A 22,211-nucleotide genomic window follows, 5' to 3' on the forward strand; every position below is an offset into this window, starting at 1 on the left:
ACGATAAAAGACAGATAACAGATTTTATAGTTTGTTGAAACAGCAGACACCAAAAAGACAACAGTGAAGGCACCAGTCTGATATGCAATTATATGTTGCTGCTGTTAGTGTTCTAATACTATTGGGTTTTTATACTGAGCTCTTTGGATGGAGGGAGGTATATTAATTTAATAAATAATATTTTTAATATATTATATTAATTTCCCAGTGTACTTACTTCTTTATATCCCTCCCTTCATCCGAAAGGTGGCCAGAGCGGTATAAGAAGGAGATATCAGCAGCCTTGGGGGTTTTTGCAAGATTTACTGAAATGCATTTTTTAAAAGGAAAAACCCTTATGGGAGAGCCTAAATCACACACACACACACACATCCTGGGGGTGGGGGGTAAGAAATGAGCCCAATGAAGACTGAACCTGCTCAGGGGCAGAATGATGCTGACTGGCAGTCGGGAAGGGAGAACAGAAAACCCGGGAAAAGGGGATTACTCAGTATCGGGCAAGGTAAGCCTGTTTAAGACCCTAGTTTGGAGGTGGGGGGGGGCAGAAACTGAGTTCACAGCTCAGTGAGAGCATTTGAACAGGTCCTACATTCAATTCTCAGTGGCATTTCCAGGATGTTTCTGTCTGAAACTCTGGAGACCTGCTGCCGGCCTGTGTCGACACCACTGAGCTAGATGCACCCAAGGTTTCTGACTTGGCACCAATCAGCTCCCAATGTTTTTCCTGGGGAGGGACCGAAGCTCAGTGGCTGAGGACTTCCTTCCCTTCACAATCCATGGCTTAGCTGCTGCCGGCCAGAGTCGGGCAGCACTACATTGGGTGGTGGATCATCCTTCCCCAAAGGAGACCCCGAGCAGCTGCGCTGGAGGAGGAGAAGCTCTGCAGAGAGCCATTTGCGGAAATATTCGGAAGAGGCTGGATCCGAGGTGGACCCCCCGGAGAATGCAAATACCAGGGATCCTCTCGCGGCTGCTCTTGCAGGTGCCTTATCCGCCGCCAGCGGAGCGAGCTCTTTCCCCCCCTCCCCTCTCAAGGGGTTAAAGGCACAGAGCTCTCCTTGCCTAGAGAGGTCCAGGGATCTGGTGGCGGGTGCGGGGAGGGTGTCGTGGGTGGGAAGGGTAAGTCCCCTTCCTGTCCTGCAGCCTTTCTTTTCCCGGGGAGAAACTGCCTTTTGTACGCCTGCTCCGCATCGAGAGGAGGCGGGCGGCGCGTCGGTTCCCGGGAGAAAGTTGCGCTTGCGAGAGAGGCTTGGCGGGGGAGGAGGTGAGTGGGAGGCGGGAGGGGGAGGGTCCGGGGAAAGTGGGGGGAGGGGAAAGTGGGGGGGAGGGGGGAAAGGGTCGGTATTGAATGGGGTGGGGGGCTTGTGGAGGTTTCAGAGAAAGACCCCCCCACGCCGTCCTCTTTTGGAGGCTTTCCGGTGCAGCCCTTGCAATGCAAGCGCGCTTTCCCCGGGAGCAGATCCTGCGGAACTCCCCGCAGCTTTACTTCCGAGGAGGCAGGTGCCCAGTCACCTAGTGTGGGGGGAAGTGGAGAGACGAAAGGATTTTTGCTTCTCTCTCTCCACCCCCCCTCCAAAATAATAATAATAATAATGGGCTGCGACGGATTTTTTTATCCATTGTCGGATCCCATTTAAGGAAACTTCTCCGCCCTCACGACAACAACAACCCTGCGAGGGAGGACAGGCTAAACAGGCGGCGTCTGGCCCCAAGGTCGTTCAGTGGGGATCTGAAGCCTAAGGCTGTTCCGGGTCCTGAGTCTGAAGCCGCTGCGGTCAAATCCTCGGACTCTCACCGAGAAGGAAACAATAGGGACAGTGGTTTAATGCAGAATAGGAGCAGAAAAATAAAGGTTCACCCCAGCAAACGGTTTCACAATGTAAATCCAAGCACAAAAGAAGATCTGGCACTGTTGGTAGATGTTGGGGTGATCTGCAGTAGAGTGGCAAATATTTCCGATTCCCAACAATAGCGACAGCAAAACTGATCCCCCAGTCCTAAAGTATAAAACAGATGAATAAACTTTGGGGTAAACAGGAGTTTGTTTTTGTGGAGAGCTCTGTTGGGTCATTTCTGGTACTCGGTGCAAATTATTGGGCTTAAAAGCCTTTGATTCCAATGGCTAACAAAAAAGTTCTGACAAAAAAAATTTTTTCCTTCCAGTAGCACCTTAAAGACCAACTAAGTTAGTTCTTGGTATGAGCTTTCGTGTGCATGCACACTTCTTCAGATACATGCATGCACACGAAAGCTCATACCAAGAACTAACTTTTTTTCCCTTCCAGTAGCACCTTAAAGACCAACTAAGTTAGTTCTTGGTATGAGCTTTCGTGTGCATGCACACTTCTTCAGATACATGCATGCACACGAAAGCTCATACCAAGAACTAACTTAGTTGGTCTTTAAGGTGCTACTGGAAGGAAAAAAATTTTTTGTTTTGACTATGGCAAACCAACACGGCTACCTATCTGTAACTAAAAAAGTTCTGTTCAGAGTTGACCCATAAAAATTCATAGACTTAAGTTAGGCGGGTCTGCTAATTTCAGTGGGTCTAATCTGAGTAAGACAAGCACTGGATGTAATCTTTGGCACGGGATCCAGGTGAGGGATCTTAGGGTTTTACTGAAGACAAAGTTGATCCCACAAGCCCACACTTGCTGGGCGCTTCTGGTCAGAAGTGAGTCCAGTGGTTTTAATGCAGCATAATTAGTGGGTGTAAGATTGCAGCTAGCTTGCCAAGAATATTAAAATAGGTCAAAACAAGATAAAGCAAATAAACATTCAGTATAACCAGGGGCGACTGGTGATCCCTGGACCTAGTGTGGCTGTTTATGGACCATAGAAGTCATGTAGGCAGGACATCCCTTGCACAGAAATAGTGGATATTTAAGCACAGCAATTGCACAAATAATTCTATTTTTTTAAGGTGGGGGTCAACAATATAATTTGGAGCAGTTACAGTTAGGACCCCATGGCATTCAAATTCTAATGCAATAAAATACAGTGTAAGAACTGCAAGAAGCAAGTAAAACAACAACTAAAAATATACATATTTCATGCAGTGGAATATTTCAACCACAAATCTACAGACCACCTAAATGGTCTATGGACCATTGTTTCAGAACACCTGATTTAGAGGTAACTTAATTTGCTATCCCATACATATTTGCCTGGGAGCAAGTCCCATTGAACTTACTGGGGCTTACCTTCTGAGTAGGATTGTGCTGTCAGAGACATATAACTTGAAACAGAAAATGCAGGTATCGAAAGTAAACCACCAAAATGAATTTTACCCCCTCTCCTGCAACTGGGAATATAGACACAATCTCTCTGTGTGTTACATGCCCAGAGAGGTAGAACTTAATCTGCAATTTTAGACATTTATCTGTTTGATTTAATTCTGAGGAGGCATGTATAGGATTTCTCTCCACAGACATGTGTTTACAGCATTTCGGAGACTGCACTTCAGTCTGTTAAAGCTACAGTAACTGCAACAAGCACGTTTATCGTGACATAATTTCATGCGGGCAGGAGTGGGTTTATGCCACAATAACTGTACCTACCTATTAAATTCAGTGGGGCTTACTCCCAGGTAAGTGAGGTTAGGATTTCAGCCTGATTAGCATGTATAGGATTGCAGCTTAGGTAGGTTAACAAAAATATTATTAATTAATTAAATCTGTAAACTGCCATTCATCCAAAGACCACAGGGCAGTTCACAGCATAAAAGGACAAAATGAGAATACAAAATATATAATACATAATAGAACAAAAACAAACCAATACCCCCCCCCCTCTCACACACACATTTAAAAGGCCATAGAAAGTTAATCAGTCAAACCCTCGGTTGAAGAGAAGCATTTTTGCCTGATGCCTAAAGATATGTGATGAAGGAGCCGGGCTTCATTAAAACATGTTATTTTATTAAAACATAACATCAAAACCCGGTAGAATGGATATAAACAACCTGAGGAGGCTTTTTTGGTGGCTGCTCCTAGACTTTGGAGCTCCCTAGAGAAGCTAAACTTGCTCCATCCTTGTTTTCTTGCAGGCAAGTGAAGACCTTCTTATTCCAACAGGCTCTCAGAGACTGGCTGGTTTTTTTCCCCAGGAAAGGGTTTTTAAATACTGCTGTGCTGTTTTACTCTCTGTATTTCAATAGATCTGTTTGTATATTGCTTTAATTCTCTTACAGCTTAGTTGCTTTTCAGCTATTATTTTTTATGTTTTATCTGTGCTATAATTTCTGTACAGTGGAACCTTGGGTTACGTACCGCCTTTGTTGCGTATTCTTCAGGATATGCACGCGGCGAACCTGGAAATAACAGGAAAGCTTTCGGCAGCTGCACCTACGCAGAAGCGAGCTACCGCCGCGCGTGCCTGTGTAGAACAGGCACCTCTGGATACGAATGTTTCAGGGGGTGCACGGACCCCTGGAACAGCCCCAGCTAGCATGGCCAGGGATGTTGGGAGTTGCGGTTCAGCCACATCTGAAGCCAGAGGTTCCTTGCCTTAGAGAGTGGTTCTGAAGTGAGAAAAATACCACCCCACCCCTATGTTATTTTAAATTTATGAAGAGAGACAATAGTGGGTAGAGAAGCTTCTGCACCCTATTGCATTTTAAATGTTTTGTTATTGTGTTTTTAATATTTAATAATAATAATAATAATAATAAAATTGCGCCTGTTCTGTTGCACAAGCCAAAATCCTTGCGCACATGAGACGTTTGCTTGGTGCTCATTGGAGGCAGCCCAATAATAACCGTATCAATCCTGAATTTATGCTCCTGCTCAGGTGGCACACAGCCAGGAAGAAGCGATGGCAGACTGTAACTTGCTAGGACTGGGACCAAGAGGAAAGCAGGCTGAAAGAGACCCCCGTGACTCCCAAGGGCCCCCCACCAAGGAGATTTCGACTGGGGCAGCTTCCCCACAGAACGTGTCTGAGGGGCTGCGACAGCATCAGGAGACTCAGGAACAGCAAAAGGGCTCAAAGTCGGCACCGTCTCCTTACTCCGTGTGGAGGCCGTCACGGTTATTTGAACCCGTGTCCACGGAGGAGAGGAAGGAATTTAAGGCCACCTACCGAGCAAGGAAAGACGGCGGCCAGCTGTCCAGAGGAGGGTCCGCCATTGCGATGCAGACCTTGCCCGTTCTTGGCCGGGGAGCGCGAGAAGAGGCCTACGAAGGCTTGGAAGTTTCCAGGGCGTTGAAAGGACCGATTCCAGATGAGGACGATGCTGACTGCTTGGAGATCCACCGCCAGCACTTCCGCCATTTCTGCTATCAGGAGATCGAGGGGCCCCGGAGGGTCCTGAGCCAGCTCCGTGAACTCTGCCGCCAGTGGCTCATGCCGGAGAGGCACACCAAAGAGCAGATCGTGGACCTGGTGATCCTGGAGCAGTTCCTGACCATCCTGCCCTTGGAGATGCAGATCTGGGTCTGCAAAGGTGGCCCGGCCACTTGCACCCAGGCGCTGGCCCTGGCCGAAAGCTTCCTCTTGAAGCTGCAAGAGGCTGAGAGTCACGAACAAAAGGTAGGAGAGAGGGGGGCTTTGCTTGAAGGTGCAGTTGTGGCAGGGACAGAGTAATGGAGAACCCAGTGTCAAGAACAGATGCCAGGAGTGGGTCAGCAATAAATCACACAGGGAAAGGGAAGTTTATTAGGAGAAACAAGCTTGGCTCAGGAGTGCCAGCCATTAGCACAGCGACTCTTCTTGGTAGTTCTTGTCCCTGTGAGGCAGTTGTGGAGACTTAAGGGTCCCTGCCTTCCAATAATAATAATAATTCATTATTTATACCCCGCTCGTATGGCTGGGTTTCTCCAGCCACTCTGGGTGGCTCCCAACAGCATATTAAAAACACGATAAAACATCAAACATTAAAAACTTCCCTAAACAGGGCTGCCTTCAGATGTCTTTAAAAAGTCAGATAATTGTTTATTTCCTTGACTTCTGATGGGAGGTTGTCCCACAGGGCAGGCCCCACTACTGAGAAGGCCCTCTGTCTGGTTCCCACAGCTGCCTAAGACTAAGTCTCCTCCTCTACCTGGCTGGCCCTTCCCGAGCAATCTGAGAGTATGCCAATGTATCTGTCTCTGCTCCTTCCTTTTTTCATGCCTCTTCTGGTTCTGGGAGACCAGGGGGAAGGGGAGATTGATGCAGCAGGAGGGGGGACCCCCATGGCTCCTTCATTAGCCTGTCTCATCTTTACCTCTTCCCCCCTTCTCCGCTCTCCTGCTTCCACTTCTGGACTTCTCTCTGCCACAGACTCTCCCAGCTCACTAAACCCTGTTACCTCTTCAGCTTCCAACACCTCCTCTTCCCAGTCTTTTCCCTCTTCTCCCTCTGACTGCTCATCATTGCCCCACCACTACTCCCCGGACTCTGAGCCTTCTTCCCCTGGGGGCTACCTTGCTAGTCCCTCCCACCATTCCTCTGCGTCCAATCAATCTGTGACACCCAGAGGTGGAGAACCTGTGGTCCATGGGCCTAATTAGCCCCACCAGCAAAGCTGAACCCACCTGACGTCAGGTGAAATCACGGCTGTGCCCGAAAAAGGGGTTTTGCACATCTGCGGCCTCTGCAAATCCCTCTGCAAGGTGCTTTGAAACCCCGGCTATCAGCTGAGTGTTGGGACTTCAGAGCACAGCACAGGACTCTCTGTAAGCAGCTACTGAGTGTCAGGGATTGAAGAGAGCCCTGCGTACCCGAAGCCCGGAGAATCAGCTGGAACCAGTGGCATTTGGGATCTTTCTTTTGCGATTGGAAATTACAGTGGATCCTTTGAATGTCGACTGGTGGTCTTTGGTGGGGGGCAGAGCAGGAGAGGACAGGCTTGGCCCACTGACCAGACTCAGTTCCCCACCCTCTTGGGATAATAAACCGATTGGTTAATGTCACAGCGCTGAAATGAGAGGCTCCTCATAGACTTGCTGAAGGGTAAGAGAAGTTGCTCAGACTGGGAAGAGATGTAACGGTCAGATCCGGGTCGAGAGGCACCTGCCTGGCCACTGTCCCAGACAGGATAGGGTGGCCCAGCAACAATCTTCTTATGTTCTTAGACTGGCAGCGTGCCCCAAGGTCAGGCTGTGGCGTGGCTTTCGTATCTCTCCCTCTTGCTTGCAGGCGGAGGTGCTGAGAGGAAGGGAGCCAAACCGGGCCACTGAGATACAAGAGGGATTTGTGCAAACTGCAAAACAGACATGCACTAAAGGAAGAAGAGTCACCCACCCCAGCAAATTATTTGTCAAAATTACAAATACCTAAATACAGACAGTCATTTACCCTCGCTTGATTCAACGTGCTGCCATCTGCCTTATTGCAGGGCAGATTCGAGGGTAAACCATACGCGAAACGAGTCTGCCCCTGCGGCTTGATGGAGGTAGAAACTGTCTCTCATGCCTTGTTACGCTGCCGTTTCTATGGGGATGTACGCTCGGTATTTATTACCCCTGCTATGCAAAAATCTCCAGATGAATCTGAACTTCAATGTCTAAAATCCCTGGTAGAGGAGAAGAATCCTGAGATCACGTTAAGAGAAGCCAAATTCTGTGCGATTGCCATAAAACTTAAGGAACAAACTGTGCTATCATAGTGATTAAGGTTTTAAATGATAATTTTAGGCTTTATGTTAGTGACGTAAGTTTTAATTTATATATTTTAAACTGTTGCTATATCTGTATTATGGGACGCGGGTGGCGCTGTGGGTAAAACCTCAGCGCCTAGGACTTGCCGATCGCATGGTTGGCGGTTCGAATCCCCGCGGCGGGGTGCGCTCCCGTCGTTCGGTCCCAGCGCCTGCCAACCTACCAGTTCGAAAGCACCTCCTGGTGCAAGTAGATAAATAGGGACCGCTTAACAGCGGAAAGGTAAACAGCGTTCCGTGTGCTGCGCTGGCCCGCCAGATGCAGCTTGTCACGCTGGCCACGTGACCCGGAAGTGTCTGCAGACAGCGCTGGCTCCCGGCCTATAAAGTGAGATGAGCGCACAACCCTAGAGTCTGGCAAGACTGGCCCGAACGGGCAGGGGTACCTTTACCTTTACCTTTATATCTGTATTGTCCCTGTTATACCTAACTGCAAATTCAAATGTATCCCTAAGGTGTTTTATGACTTCCTTGATATGACCGAAATAATAAAATTCATTCACCCACTCCTCCCAGCAGCCGGTGAAAACTAAGCATGTTCAGGAATCCGAGACTGTTTGATAGCTCAGACCTAGGGTAGCTCAGTCTGCAGAGCACAACACTTTTAATCTCTGGGTCGTGGGTTCGAGCCCCGTGTTGGGTTAAATAATTTTGGATTGCAGGGGGTTGGGCTAGATGACCCTCGTGGTCCCTTCCAACACAATATTAAAATACAATAACCTATTAAACATTAAAAGCTTCCCTAAACAAGGCTGCCTTCAGATGTCCTCTAAAAGTCTGGTAGTTGTTTTTCTCTTTGACATCTGGTGGGAGGGCGTTCCACAGGGTGGGTGCCACTACCGAGAAGGCCCTCTGCCTGGTTCCCTGTAACTTGGCTTCTCGCAGTGAGGGAACCACCAGAAGGGCCTCAGCACTGGACCTCAGTGTCCAGGCAGAAAGATGGGGGTGGAGACGCTCCTTCCCCAGTGCTAACTGGAGTCATTGGGACTTGAACCCATGACCTGGTGGACACAAAGCACATGCTCTACCTGCTGAGCTGTAGCCTTCCATCCGGCTCTTGACTAACAGGGATGCTTGTATTCCAGGTGTCCGGACTAGTGGAAGAGGCATTTGTTAATTCACCAACATCAGAGCAGGATCCGTTGGAGACCGTGGAGATGCAGCTCTCTACAGAGAACGAAGAGGAGGACGAGGACGATGATGATGAGGAGGAGGAGGAGGAAGAAGAGGAGGAGGCCATTTTGCTGGGTAAGGTTGTGGTTCAGAGTGCTGGGTTCAAGTATTGATGCAAAACTAGGCTCCAAAGGGAGATCAGTTTCACACGTCACATAGTTTTGCATCAAAATCTGCCACCCCATGATGGGGTGATGAGCACTAGCAAAGATGGCTGTTGACAGCAGTTTGGTGCGGCTGAGTTGCTGCAGCAGACTGGGACAGAGAGACGGAGGAGAGTCGGGATGGTAGCAAGTTTGGCACGGTGCAAACACGCCGGTGGAGGGGATCTGGGGCTCCTATTGGTGCATTCAACTTCCTCTGGCTCCCGGTACATTTCTGAGCACAATTCAAAGTGTTGGTGCTGACCTTTAAAGGCCTAAATGGCCTCGGCCCAGTATACATGAAGGAGCGTCTCCACCCCCATCGTTCAGCCAGGACACTGAGGTCCAGCTCTGAGGGCTTTTTGGCGGTTCCCTTACTGCAAGAAGTGAGGTTACAGGGAACCAGACAGAGGGCCTTCTCGGTGGTGGCGCCTGCCCTGTAGAACACCCTCCCATCAGATGTCAAGGAAATAAACAACTATCTGACTTTTAGAAGACATCTGAAGGCAGCCCTGTTTAGGGAAGTTTTTAATGTTTGATGTTTTATCGCTTTACTATTATTATTATTATTATTCTGTTGGGAGCTGGGGTATAAATAATAAATTATTATTATTATTATTATTATTATTATTATTATTATTATCCCAGCATGCTGCAGCAACTCAACTGGACGGTGGTGAGGTGAAGCCCAGAGTTGGTTTATTTATTTATGAAATCACTTACAGGCTGCCTTTTGGGATGCAATCTGCTCCAGGAAGCTTACATATCACAGAAACACACAACACAGCCACCCAATTCAGAGTGCAACCTTTGTTTATGTTAACTCAGAAATAAGTTTTGCCGAGTTCAATGGGTCACCCTCCCACAGTCCTATGTATTTGTACTGTACTCATCCTTCAAATGTGGGTCCTTGCGTCTCCAGAATGTCATCATTCACACACAAGAGGTCATTATTAGAAAAAGTAGCTTGCAGTGGTTAAGACGTAAGCAACTTTGAGAGCTTGTTGGCTGACAGGCAGGCTGGAAGTTAAGCAAACAAACAAACAAACCATGGACTGTTGTGCATAACCGCTGTCACGATTATCTGCTTCTTTCAGAACATGAAGAGCATGGGCAGGAGAACCTGGAGAAGGAGGAATCGCTTCTGGAGAAACCCAGGCTTACCGAGTGGGGGCTGGCGCTGGACCGAGGCAGTAAAGGGGCCTACCACCTCCAAGGTCCTGACATGGAAGCAATTCTCGGGAATGGCCGGGAAAACGTCCCCGGGAAGGCTTCGAAGCAAGCCGAGAGCGACAAAGGCTTGCGGGAGAGGAGCCTCCAAGAGGAAGTTCTCCGGCAGAAGAGGACGAAGGCAGGCTCCGAAAACGGCCTGCGCCTCAGCTTCCTGAAGAACCAGAAGACCCAAACGGTGGACAAGCCGCGCCGATGCCCGTCCTGCGGGGAGCGCTCTCACAAGAGGTCGTGCTTGGCCATGCGCGAGAGAGCCCCCAGCGGGGAGCAAGCCCGCAAATGCCCGCAGCGTGGCAGGGAGCAGCCCCACAAGTGCCTCTCCACGCTGCGGCGCGACGAAGGCCTCCGCGAGAGCCAGGAGGGGATCTGCCGGTGGAAGACCAAGAAGCGAGGGGGCGCAGGCGGTGACTGGCGGCAGCAGTTCCACCACCTGAGCGCCGACAGCTGGCGGGCGCAGAAGGGAGAGAAGGCAGCGAAAGGCTCTGCGTGCAGCGTTGAGAGGGTCCCCTGGCGCGCGGCCTTCCCGAACCGCGAGCGGGCCGAGCAAGTGGGGAAGCCGCACCAGTGCTTTGAGTGCGGCAAGAGCTTCAGCCAGAAGGGGAACCTCAACATCCACAAGAAGACGCACACGGGCGAGAAGCCGTACCCCTGCTCCGAGTGCGGGAAGTGCTTTGTGACGAACTCTCGGCTGCTTACGCACAAACGGGTGCACACGGGCGAGAAGCCGTACAACTGCTCGTACTGCGGCAACAACTTCAGCCAGCTGGCGCACCTCGTGCAACACCAGCGCAGGCACACGGGGGAGAAGCCCTACAGCTGCCCCTACTGCGGCAAAAGCTTCAGCGTCAAGGCCAACCTCATCACCCACCAGCGCACCCACACGGGGGAGAAGCCCTACGAGTGCTCCGAGTGCCCCAAAAGCTTCGTTTCCAGCTCCGACCTTAAGAAACATAAACGGGTACACACGGGCCAGCTCTATACGTGAGGATTGCGCAAAGGTTCACTGCAAACCCCGCCCCCAAATAATAAACTGTAGATAACAGGCACCTTCCTAGGTCTCGAAGGAAGCCCTGGTCCACTGTGAGGGAGAAATAAAGGCTCGTTTTTAGAATACCTGTATTATTTATATTACGCTGCTGTCCCTTCCTTCCTCCCTTCACAAAACAGCACTGTGAAGTAGGTTAGGCTGAGTTGAGAATGCGTAGCTCAAGGTCGCACAGGGAGTTCTGTGGCAGAGGAGGAATTGTGATCCCCAATGCCTCCAGTCCTAGTCTTGACACTATACCAAAGCACTTGGCCAGAGCAGAGTCTCCCAGCCGCTTCTCTGTATGATTCCGGGGTCTGGGATTGGCTTCTTTGAGGAAATGAAGGCAGTGTTTATAAGACTGTTCTCAACAGTTCCTCTGAGGAAACTATTGGAAGCACGTTGGGCCTCTAATAAACAGATTCCTGTCTTTCCTTTGAGGTCTCTTGTCTGTGTTTCCTGCGCTGGAGCCCTTCACTTCCTCTTGACTCCTTCCAACCGTCGCCAGCTGTGAGCAGCTTGTTCCAATGTGGGTCGGGTGCGATCATTCAGAGCAAGGCATTTGGCACCATATTGGCTGCAGGAGTTGCCAGAAGGAGGCGTACAAAGCCTTAGGGGCTCCACTCTGGATTTGTGTAGAGTTTACTCCTTAGCCTTTTCTTCTCCCAAAAATATCCTGCAAGGCGATGGGTATGGATTGCTCCTCAGGGTTTACTCCAAAAGCCCTTCTTATTAATGGGTATAGCGGTAAATCAGTGGAGGTTTAGAATCACAGTTTCCCTTCTCCTCGATGGGCTCCTTCCCCAGGTTGACAAACCCCGCCTGCCCCTCACTTCCCTGTACAGCACATGCAGAAATCACTTTCTTGACCATTAGACCCACTCTTGGTCTGAGAGCCCGCCTTACCCACCGAGGTTTTTGAGACCCATTGGCTCCCCTCACCTGGTTTAGCTGGGCAGTTGAAGTTGTTCCCCAGGGTGTGGCCGCTGTCACATGTTGACCGCTTCTAGGAGCCACAAGAGAGAGCTGAGTGCAGGGTGGTGACCAAAGGTGGACAAACTACCTCAGGAGGAGCATGATGTGTCCCTCGCTAGAGGTATTACCCTTCCCCTAACACCCCATACACCCCAGAGTGAATTATAGAGCCCAGGATTTTGAGGAGGAAGCCATGTGGTTTAAATGCATGGAGAGCATGCAGTCCAAGTTAGATAAGTATCAGATAATGAGAAATAAAACAGTTTTGTTTCTTCCTTGCCTGAACTGGGGATGGTGAGGGGTGTACAAGTGTGTGTAGAAAGCAGCCTACCGTACAAAGGGAGGAAATTACATTCTTTTCTGCATTTGGTTGTCGCCTCCACTCGTCACTGGAATATGGTCCTCGGAGGGTTGCACAGAACAGAATGCGGCCCTCAGGGCTGGGGAAAAGTTCCTAGTCCTGGCCTCTATACAAAACAGTCCTAAAAAGAGAGGTTTCCAGACTTCGTTGCAAGGGTTACCTGTGGTGACAAGACAATGCCTCAAAGCAATGAATGGCAAACCGCCATACAGTATGTCTCATTTGCACCTCTTGAGTGAATCACTGCTACGGGCTTGTCAAGCCTTTTGGACATAATTAGAAACTAGGTACTCTGGCTATGAAAAGTTTGGGAAACACATATTGATTGTAAGCTATAAGGATCAGGATAAAAACTACCAGAGATCCTGCACAATTAAGCATTGAGCTGATTATTTTTAAGATTTTTTGGGGGAAAGCCAGATTCAGCTGACCCTGAACAATAGCAGAAGGCAGTACAATAAGAGTTGCCACAAGCTCATTGAGGTCCCCTCCCCAAAACGGTTAGAGGGGCTGGAGAACCCCCAGAACCGTGGGGTGGGGAGAAGAGGGGGGATCGTTGAGTGTGGCAAAGCAGAAATCTATAGAATTGTAGAATTGGAAGGGACCCCAAAGATCATCCAGTTCAACCCCTTGCAATGCTGGAATCGCAGCTAAAGCATCCCTCACAGGTGGCCATCCAACCTCTGCTTAAAAACCTCCAAGGAAGGAGAGTCCACAACCTCCAGACGGAAACCGTTCCACTGTAAACATTTCTTACTGGCCACCCTGGGAACCAGGGTGGCTGAACTAGCTGGGACCTTGTGCTCTGAATTTGCAAGGCTCTTCTTTATGTTTTTGCATATTTTCCAGGCAGATTAGCCATCTCTCCCCAACTTCAATAAAATATTGGCGGGGTGGGGGGACGAGGAAGGTAAGCCTGCCCCACATAATCATATGTTGCAACACACACAAAACGTTTGAATGGCAATGCCTATCAACTTGGGGAGGCAGCCCTGTCAAATATTTTATTGTTGAAGGGACTTCGGTCCCTAGGAGTTGGTCTCCCTCCCTCTCTCTCTAAGAGGGACTCATTGGGTTAAATGCACAGAGCTCTGGCGCTTAGAGCGTCCACAGAAGCTGAGGAAGGGGGAGGTGTGGCATGAGAAGCCACCTTCCTGCCCCCTCCCCTTTCTCTGAGAAACGTGGAGGAGTTTGGGAGGCTGCAGCAGAGGGGCTCAGGGTGCCTTGCAAGGGCTGCTGGGAGCAGGTGAGTCGAAGCCGAATGGATGCCTGGGTGCAGGAACAGCAGGGGGGAGGGGATAGAGCCATAGCTACGGGGGGGGGGGGAGCCCAAAATCCATGGCTGCAGAGAGAGAGAGAGAGAGAGAGAGAGAGAGAGAGAGAGAGAGAGGCACTTTCCAAATCAAAAGGGTGCAAATGTTGCTGTGCATATAGATGAGGCCCCTTTATTGCTCCTTCCCTCACCCTAAACCAGGGGTCAGCAACCTTTTTCAGCAGGGGGCCGGTCCACTGTCCCTCAGACCATGTGGGGGGCCGGACTGTATTTTTTGGGGGGAAATGAACGAATTCCTATGCCCCACAAATAACCCAGAGATGCATTTTAAATAAAAGCACACATTCTACTCATGTAAAAACACCAGGCAGACCCCACAAATAACCCAGAGATGCATTTTAAATAAAAGGACACATTCTACTCATGTAAAAAAACGCTGATTCCCGGACCGTCCGCGGGCTGGATTGAGAAGTCAGTTGGGCCACATCTGGCCCCCGGGCCTTAGGTTGCCTACCCCTGCTCTAAACAGCCCAATCAAGGGCATGAGCAAACCTGTTTCTAGGTTAATGTCAAGGTGCTGGTTCTTTCCTTCAAAGCCCCACATGCCCTAGATCTCTGGAGGGAAACCTGGTTTCCTCCAGATGTTCCATTGGCTGGTGCTCAAAGGAGCTGGAGCCCACCCACATCTGGAGTATGCGCCAGGTCTACCAAGGCTGGTGTCACCATAGAATAATTGTAGAGTTGGAAGGGGCCCTCAAGGGTCATCCAATCCAACCCCCTACCAAGACCCCATAGCATATTTCTTCTGAGAGAAGCTGCCTCCGCTTCCAGCAACTAGATTGCCCTTGGTGAAATCAGGCACAGAACACTCTGTGGAGCTGCCCAGAACCTGTGGGATTCATTGCCACATGACAGTCTGTTGGAGCAAGAGTAGCAGGATGTCATGTGGCACCTTAAAAAGTGGCTAAATTTACCGCAGGCATTTGTTGATTTGTTTAAGGTGCAGTGAGCTGCTTTGCTGTGCTTGACAACATTAGAGGTGCCCTGCTGGATCTGACCAAACATAAAAGGCCCATCTACTCCTGCATCCTGTTCTTCATGTGGTCAACTGGGAAACTTGCTAGGCATTGCCTCCTCCCTGCCTCCGATACTGAGTAACGCTTACAATGTTTGGGGCTGTTTAGTTTAGAAAAAAGGTAAGTAATGGGCGTGAGGGATGATAGAGGTTTATAAGATTGTTCATGGTGCAGAGAAAGCAAACAGGCATATGTTTTTCTCCCTCATAATAGTAGAATTTGGGGCCTTCTAATGTAGCTGAATGTTGGAAGATTCAGGACAGGCTATTGAATTCCACTCTTAGCATGTCACAAAACCTCTAATTGTTATATTGTCCTTTTAATTATCCACTCATTATTTATTGCTTCACAGTGCAAATATTTGTTGACTGTAAGAACCTATCCTAATACTATATTTTCCATGCAACTTTTATACCTTTATGATAGATTTAGATCACTATTGTATTGCATATAAATATCAGTGTTTGTAGAGAATAAAACAATAATTTAAAAATTGCACTGTGCACTCATTAAAGCTCCTTTTTTCTTTTTGCATCTTTGTTATCACTGAAGAAGCATTATCAAAGTGCAATATCAGTAAGAGAAGATGCACACACAATAAAAACAGACTGTAAGAATGGTAAACAAATTCCAAAAATAATTGTTCACGTTACTGACTTACAGCCCGCAACAAAAGTACAGTGGTACCTCGCAAGACGAATGCCTCGCAAGACAAAAAACTCGCAAGACGAAAGAGTTTTTCGTTTTTTGAGTTGCTTCGCAAGACGAATTTCCCTATGGGCTTGCTTCGCAAGACGAAAACGTCTTGTGAGTTCTTGCGAGTTGGTTTCCTTTTTCTTAAAACCGCTAATACCGTTAATAGCCGTGCTTCGCAAGACGAAAAATCTGCAAGACGAAGAAACTCGCAGAACGAATTAATTTCGTCTTGCGAGGCACCACTGTATATAGCTTTGCATTTTCCTGTATTTTATTGCACCTAATACATTATAAATATACATATCCCCATAAAACAAAGATAATGTTGCTTTCCCTCCAACAAGCTCTGCCAATTTTACCGTATATGCTATTTCTCATGTTTTGGTTTTCTCATTTCCCACTGTCAGGGTATTCCCCACACACACTGTGGCAGATTGTTGTAAACAAGCCTCAATTTATTTTTTAGTCCTGGAAGCACAGCTAGGAATAAAGATGGAGGAAGAGGAACTTTCTGCAGCCAAACCTGAAGACAGCTCAGTGGCAGAAGACAGAGACGGCCATGTTGTCCAGGTTGGGACTGTCCATGAGTTTCTGACTGGGGAAGGCCCTCCACGAGTTAAGCAGGAGCCTGAGGAGGGACTGCAGCAACGCTGGGAGAGCCAATGGCAGGATTTCCTAAAGACGGTAGAGTCACCCCCACAAGGGAGGAGCAGCTCCCAGCAGCCTGATCCATGGCCAGAGGATGACACAATGGAATATCAGGTCTCCTTGAAGAGAGTCGCTGACGCCACGCAGGGGCCAGGAGGAGAGGGTATGGCTCGAACCCATCTTGATGTGTGTGGAGAGGCCCATGAAAACCTGGACTCTTGTGTGAAAGTGAAGGAAGAGATACTGGAGGAGGAGGAGGAGGAGGAGGAAGCTGACGTGGAGGACCAACGCCAGCACTTCCATCAGTTTTGTTACCAGGATGCTGATGGGCTGCAAGAGGTATTCAGATGACTTCAGAAACTTAGGGAAGACACAGTAGAGGAGCATCTGCCTTGCATTCAGAAGGTCCCAGGTTCAATCTCTAGCATCTCCAGGTAGGGCTAGGAAAGAAACCCACCTGAAACACTGGAGAGCCAGTCATTAGACATTACTAAGCTAGATGGACCAATGGTCTGGCTCAGTACAAGGCAGCTTCCTCTGGGCTATCTGTGGGTGTGGAGAAGGGTAGATGCCAAAGGGAAGATCTCAAGAGCTGCTGATTCTAGAGGAGATGCCAATAGGTGATGCCAGGGCAGCCAGGTGCTTGGGTCTGGTGGCTGTCAGCTAGATGGGGGTGGGGTGGTGGGGTGGTGGAGAGAAGCAGTGTGGCCTGCTGTGCTTTCAAGAACCAAGAGCGATTTGCTCTGTGGAAATCGGCAGCTGCAGCTCCTTGGTTTCATGGCATGGAAATGAACCTTCTGCTAATTGCTACAGATAAACTGCTGCTTAAAGGTACAGGGGCTGTTTGAACCTTGACAGAGCCCCAAACTGGCAAATACTTTGGTCAGACAGGCGGGTTGTCTTTTCTGGAGAGCTATGATGTATCCCTGACCGCTGGCCATCCTGTTGCCCTAGGAAAGGTATACCTGCACACAACCTGGAGATACCTACGTGGAGACATTTCCTGCCTTCACAACTTTAGACGGGGGTGGGGGGAATTGAGCCTCTTTATCTTTTCTTCTGTTGAGCTGGCTAGCTTGGCAAGGGGGAGCTAAATGTAGAGGGAGTGGAAAGCAGACCAAAGCATTAATCCTTACAAGCAATTTGTTGTGCCTTAACCATGTCTCCATTTTCTGTTTCAGGCGCCAGGGGCCCTTGATGTTGTGACTGTAAAATCCCCAAAATCGGAGGAAGATTCATTGGACATTGTAAAGTTGCAGCTCCCCCTGGAGGTCAAGCAAGAGTATGACTGGGAGGCAAGCTCAGTGGGTAAGGATTTGAAGCAGGGGTAGCTCAACCAGCCTAAATACCTCTCTGGGATCTTCTTGAAGCCTCTGTAGATAGTGCAAGATGTTATATGCCAACAGTGGTTTGCAAACAATAATGACGATGATCTCAATTCTCCAACAATAAGAATAGTCTTCTCTGGCGATCACTCATAGCTGAGTAAGATTGTCTTCCATGAACACGGTCTTAACAGTGAGTCTATAAGTGACTGTGGAGGCCAGTTGTGGATCCACACATCCTTTCTGGGTGGGAGTTGATCACGGTGAGGGTCTGCCAAACGTTCCTTCATCTTAACATGTTCCTCAGTAGTAATCGTAATATAATTGATAATCTCAGTTCTTCAGATACTGATTATTTAGGTAGCCAAAATGGTACCATCCACACACAAGGGGAAAGTGTCTGTGAACTTGGGGGAGCCTGAAGATTTGAAGAAGTATTGGTGGTTGTGGGGAATCTAAATGTGAAGATAGCTCAGTTGGTTAGACCATGGTGCTGATAATGCCAAGGTTGCAAGTTCAATCCCCATTTGGGAGAGTGGCATATTCCTGTATTGCAGGGGGTTGGACTAGACGATCCTTAGGGTCCCTTCCAACTCTACAATTTGATGATAATATGGGGGGGGGTTATGGAATTCCCAAGCCGCCTAATGAGGACTGAGCCATGGTCATGAAAAGTTTGTTGATTGTGCGGGGTGGGAGGGGGGTGGATTGGGATGACCAGAATCCCGAAACGGAGTACATTATGCTGCAGGATTTATGAGTTCTTACGATACTTTAAATAAATAAGTGGGTCTTTGTTTGTTTCAGAATATGATGGTCAGGTACTGAAGAACGAGGAAGAGACCTTTCAGCCGGAAAAGCCTGGGGACATGGATGTCTGTGGCACACCATTGGAAAGAGCTGAAGGAATGTTTTTCTGGGGGCCTGGGATGGAAGAAAAGTCTGGAAGTCAACAGGGGGTAGACTGGCACTTGGGGAAGAGCGTAAAGCAAGGCTTCCTGTATGGGGAAGGGGGCCAAAACTTTTATGAAACGACCTTCCCATTTAGGAAAAAGCCGAGTTCCAACAGTGGACAGCAATGTCACCTGGACGTTGATCTGCCTGAGGGTCAGCAAATACGAGCAAAAGATAAACTGCATAAATACACACATTGTGGAAAAATCTCTAACAGCAGCAAAGCATCCCTGCTTCCCCACGAGAGAACCCCCGCCGGAGGGAAAGCATACATCTGCTCCGAGTGCGGGAAAAGCTTCGGCTGGAGAACAAACCTTGTTAAACACAAGAGAATCCACACGGGGGAGAAGCCGTACAAATGCCCAAGTTGTGGCAAAAGCTTCAATGCAAAATCCACCCTAATCAAGCACGAGCGTTCGCACACGGGGGAGAAGCCGTACGAGTGCACAGAGTGCGGAAAAGCCTTTGGCGAAAAGGGGATACTTGTTAAGCACCTGAGAATCCACACGGGAGAAAAGCCCCACAAATGTTCAGACTGCGGCAAGAGCTTTATCGAGAGGGGCGCCCTCATTAAACACGAGAGGACCCACACGGGAGAGAAGCCCTATGAATGTCCCGACTGCGGGAAAACCTTCCGGATCAGCTGCCACCTTAAACTCCACAAGAGGACGCACACCGGCGAGAAGCCGCACAAGTGCTCCGATTGTGGCAAAGGCTTTAGCGAGAGAGCCTCTCTGGTGAAACATGAGAGGACCCACACGGGAGAGAAGCCATATGAGTGCTCCGAGTGCGGGAAAAGTTTCCGGATCAGCTTCCAGCTCGTGATTCACAAAAGGACCCACACGGGCGAGAAACCGCATGAGTGCTCTGACTGCGGCAACAGCTTCAGGGAGATCGCCTCCCTTATCAAACACAAGAGAACGCACACGGGAGAGAAGCCTTACGAGTGCACCGAGTGCGGGAAGAGCTTCAGGACCAGCTTCCAGCTGAAGACCCATAGAAGGACGCACACAGGAGAGAAGCCGTATCACTGCCTGGACTGCGGGCAAAGCTTCAGCCAGAGATCGCGCCTTGTCATACACGAGAGGACCCACACCGGGGAGAGACCGTACAGCTGTTCCGAGTGCGGGAAGAGCTTCGTCTCCAGCTCTCACCTTCGGAAACACACCATTGTGCACACAGGAGAGAAGCCCCACCAATGCTCGTACTGTGAAAAAAGCTTCAGTAAGAAATCCAACCTTGTTGTGCATGAGAGGATCCACACGGGAGAAAAGCCGTACGAGTGCTTGGTGTGCGAGAAAAGGTTTTGTAGCTCCTCTGTTTTTCATAGGCACATGAAAATCCACCCGGGAGAGGCATCCTAGGGATATTCACATCCTAGGGAAGAGTTTGGCATACGATCCAGAGAACTGAGGGGAACATAATGTAATGTCACTGGAATGGGGTGACAATGGGAAGGGAAACATGTTTCAGGAACTGTCTGAATAGCCACCCATGGATTTGTTGTTGTTGTTGGTCTCTGTCTGTCTCGGCCACCTGCCTGTCTTGGAACCGTGGCCATAGCTCAGTGGTAGAGTATGTCTTGCATGCAGAGGAACCAAGGTTCATTCTCTGGTATTTCCAGGTAGTTCTGGAAATCTGTCTGAATCCCTGGAAAGCTGCTGCCAGTCAGTGTGGACAATACTAAGTTAGATGGGCCAATGGTGAGTGATTAGTGCAATAATACAGCTTCCTCTGTACATGATGCATTCTCTTTCCCCCCGTTATGGAATAAATGTATCTTTTGAGGATGGCACGCGAACAGCCAACATCGTCTTCCACAGAGTCTCAGTGTTTGTAGTTGCTCATTGGCTCTGGGTCTGTAGTCTAACAGCTGTAGTGTGATTTAGATGGGAGAGGAGAATATTTCGAATTTCTGCAATGGTATCCTTGAAGACCTACAGCCGTTCTGAACTCCCTACATAATACCAGTCACTCCTCCCAGTCTGTGGTCAACAGCTATTTTAAACCTTTACCTGTTCAGATGTAACTGCTGGGGTTTTTCATGTTGGCTGGGGGTAATGGTGTAGAATTGGAAATTACAGTACAGAAAACATCCTTGGAACTCCAAACTGCACTGGAGCCTTCATTAAGTTGGCGCCATCCAGCTGGGCTGACTGGGGCTGATGAGTTGTAATCCAAAACATCTGGCACCAGGTTGAAAAAGGCTGCTGTTCTGGATACCGTGGTACCTTGGAAGTCAAACGGAATCCATTCGACTTCCAAAAAGTTTGGAAACCAAGGCGCGGCTTCCGATTGGCTGCAGGAAGTTCCTGCAGCTGGTCAGAAGCCGTGTTGGACATTCGGGTTCCAAAGAATGTTCACAAACCGGAACACTTACTTTTGGATTTGGGCATTTGGGAGCCAAAACGTTCAAGTTACAAGGCGTTCGTCAACCAAGGTACAGCTGTATTAGGGAAAACGTATAGAAACAGGACCTTTGAAATAACATCTTCAGAAGTCTTTGTTTGATGGGAGAAGTTGAGCTCCATACACAACATATATTTAAAGCACATAATTCCCCCCAAATATTCCATCTTACCCTCATAGAGCTACAATTCCCAGCACCCTTGACAAACTATAGCTCCCAGGATTCTTTTGGGGGAGTCATGCTCTTTAAATGTATGGTTGCGTATGCAGTCTTTAAGTATACAGTTCCTGCATCTGTGACTCTGCATCCTCCTCACAAAGAAGGCTTTTGTCTTTAAGGCATCTCCCATGACTCTCTGTTGGTCTTCATATACGTAAATCTACTTCTTCTGCAAGACTGGTGACCAAAGCTTTGGCACTGGCTTCAAAATGAGCACCGGTCATCTTAAAAACATTTTTCAATCCTGTCCGTGAGCATATATAGTCACTGGAATAATTCCGTTCCAACGCCGAGAGAAATGAGGTATTTTTGTTAGAGTTTGGGATCTATATTGCCGCAGAATGCAGAAATAAATACTTGGGTAATGCTGTCGGTTGAAAGAACAAAGAAAGATAAGGTTTAATACTCCTTGCAAACAAAGCCATTCTGAGTACAAGCTTACATGTGTCTATCATGGTTAACGAAAGGAAGATCAAACACTGATTGAAGAAGAATGAAGGAAAGCCTGGGAAAATATAGGGAGTGACCTAAGGAAGAATCAGTGAGGGAAGAACAGGCTGCCTCTCTACCACCTCAGTAGTTCAGATAACTTATTGCAAGTGTCATTGCTTTACTCTCAACCATCTTAGGCAACGTATAAAAATGTTACATTAATACAAAATTACTAATATATATATATATATAAATCACTATTCATTCATTTTCCTTCTGACACCCTGCCTCTCAGCCTCTAGGTCCTTACCCAGTCCAAAGAAATTCTATACTATTTGCATATTTTAGACTGCTTTTATCCTTGTTTTTAGTGTTCAGATTTTGTAAGGTGCTTTTGAGTTTCATTTTTTGAAAAAGGAATAATAATAATAATAATAATAATAATAATAATAATAATAATAATAAATGGAGCTCAGTGTTGTCTGCTCTTAACTGGCAGCAGTTCTCCAGGGTTCCAGACTCCTAGCCTTACCTGGAGATAATCATTATCTTCATTTATTTGTATGCTGCCTTCCCGTTTTTAAGCCATGCTCAAGGTGGCTTGCATGACCAAAGAATTTACATAAA

The 22,211-nt window shown here is 48.4% G+C and overlaps 1 protein-coding gene across 1 annotated transcript; it reads left to right on the forward strand.

The window, feature by feature from the left end:
- Positions 1-1,109: 1,109 nt before the first annotated feature.
- On the forward strand, positions 1,110-20,348 carry LOC128409177 (zinc finger protein 271-like). Its single transcript, XM_053379428.1, has 6 exons — positions 1,110-1,264; positions 4,795-5,535; positions 8,731-8,893; positions 10,059-11,163; positions 11,812-11,816; positions 18,791-20,348. The coding sequence occupies exons 2-6, from the start codon at positions 4,819-4,821 to the stop codon at positions 19,885-19,887; spliced, it is 3,087 nt and encodes a 1,028-aa protein (XP_053235403.1). The 5' UTR covers positions 1,110-1,264; positions 4,795-4,818; the 3' UTR covers positions 19,888-20,348.
- The last annotated feature ends 1,863 nt before the right edge of the window (positions 20,349-22,211 follow it).

This window comes from Podarcis raffonei, chromosome 2 (assembly GCF_027172205.1).
Source record: "Podarcis raffonei isolate rPodRaf1 chromosome 2, rPodRaf1.pri, whole genome shotgun sequence".
Lineage (NCBI taxonomy): Eukaryota > Metazoa > Chordata > Lepidosauria > Squamata > Lacertidae > Podarcis > Podarcis raffonei.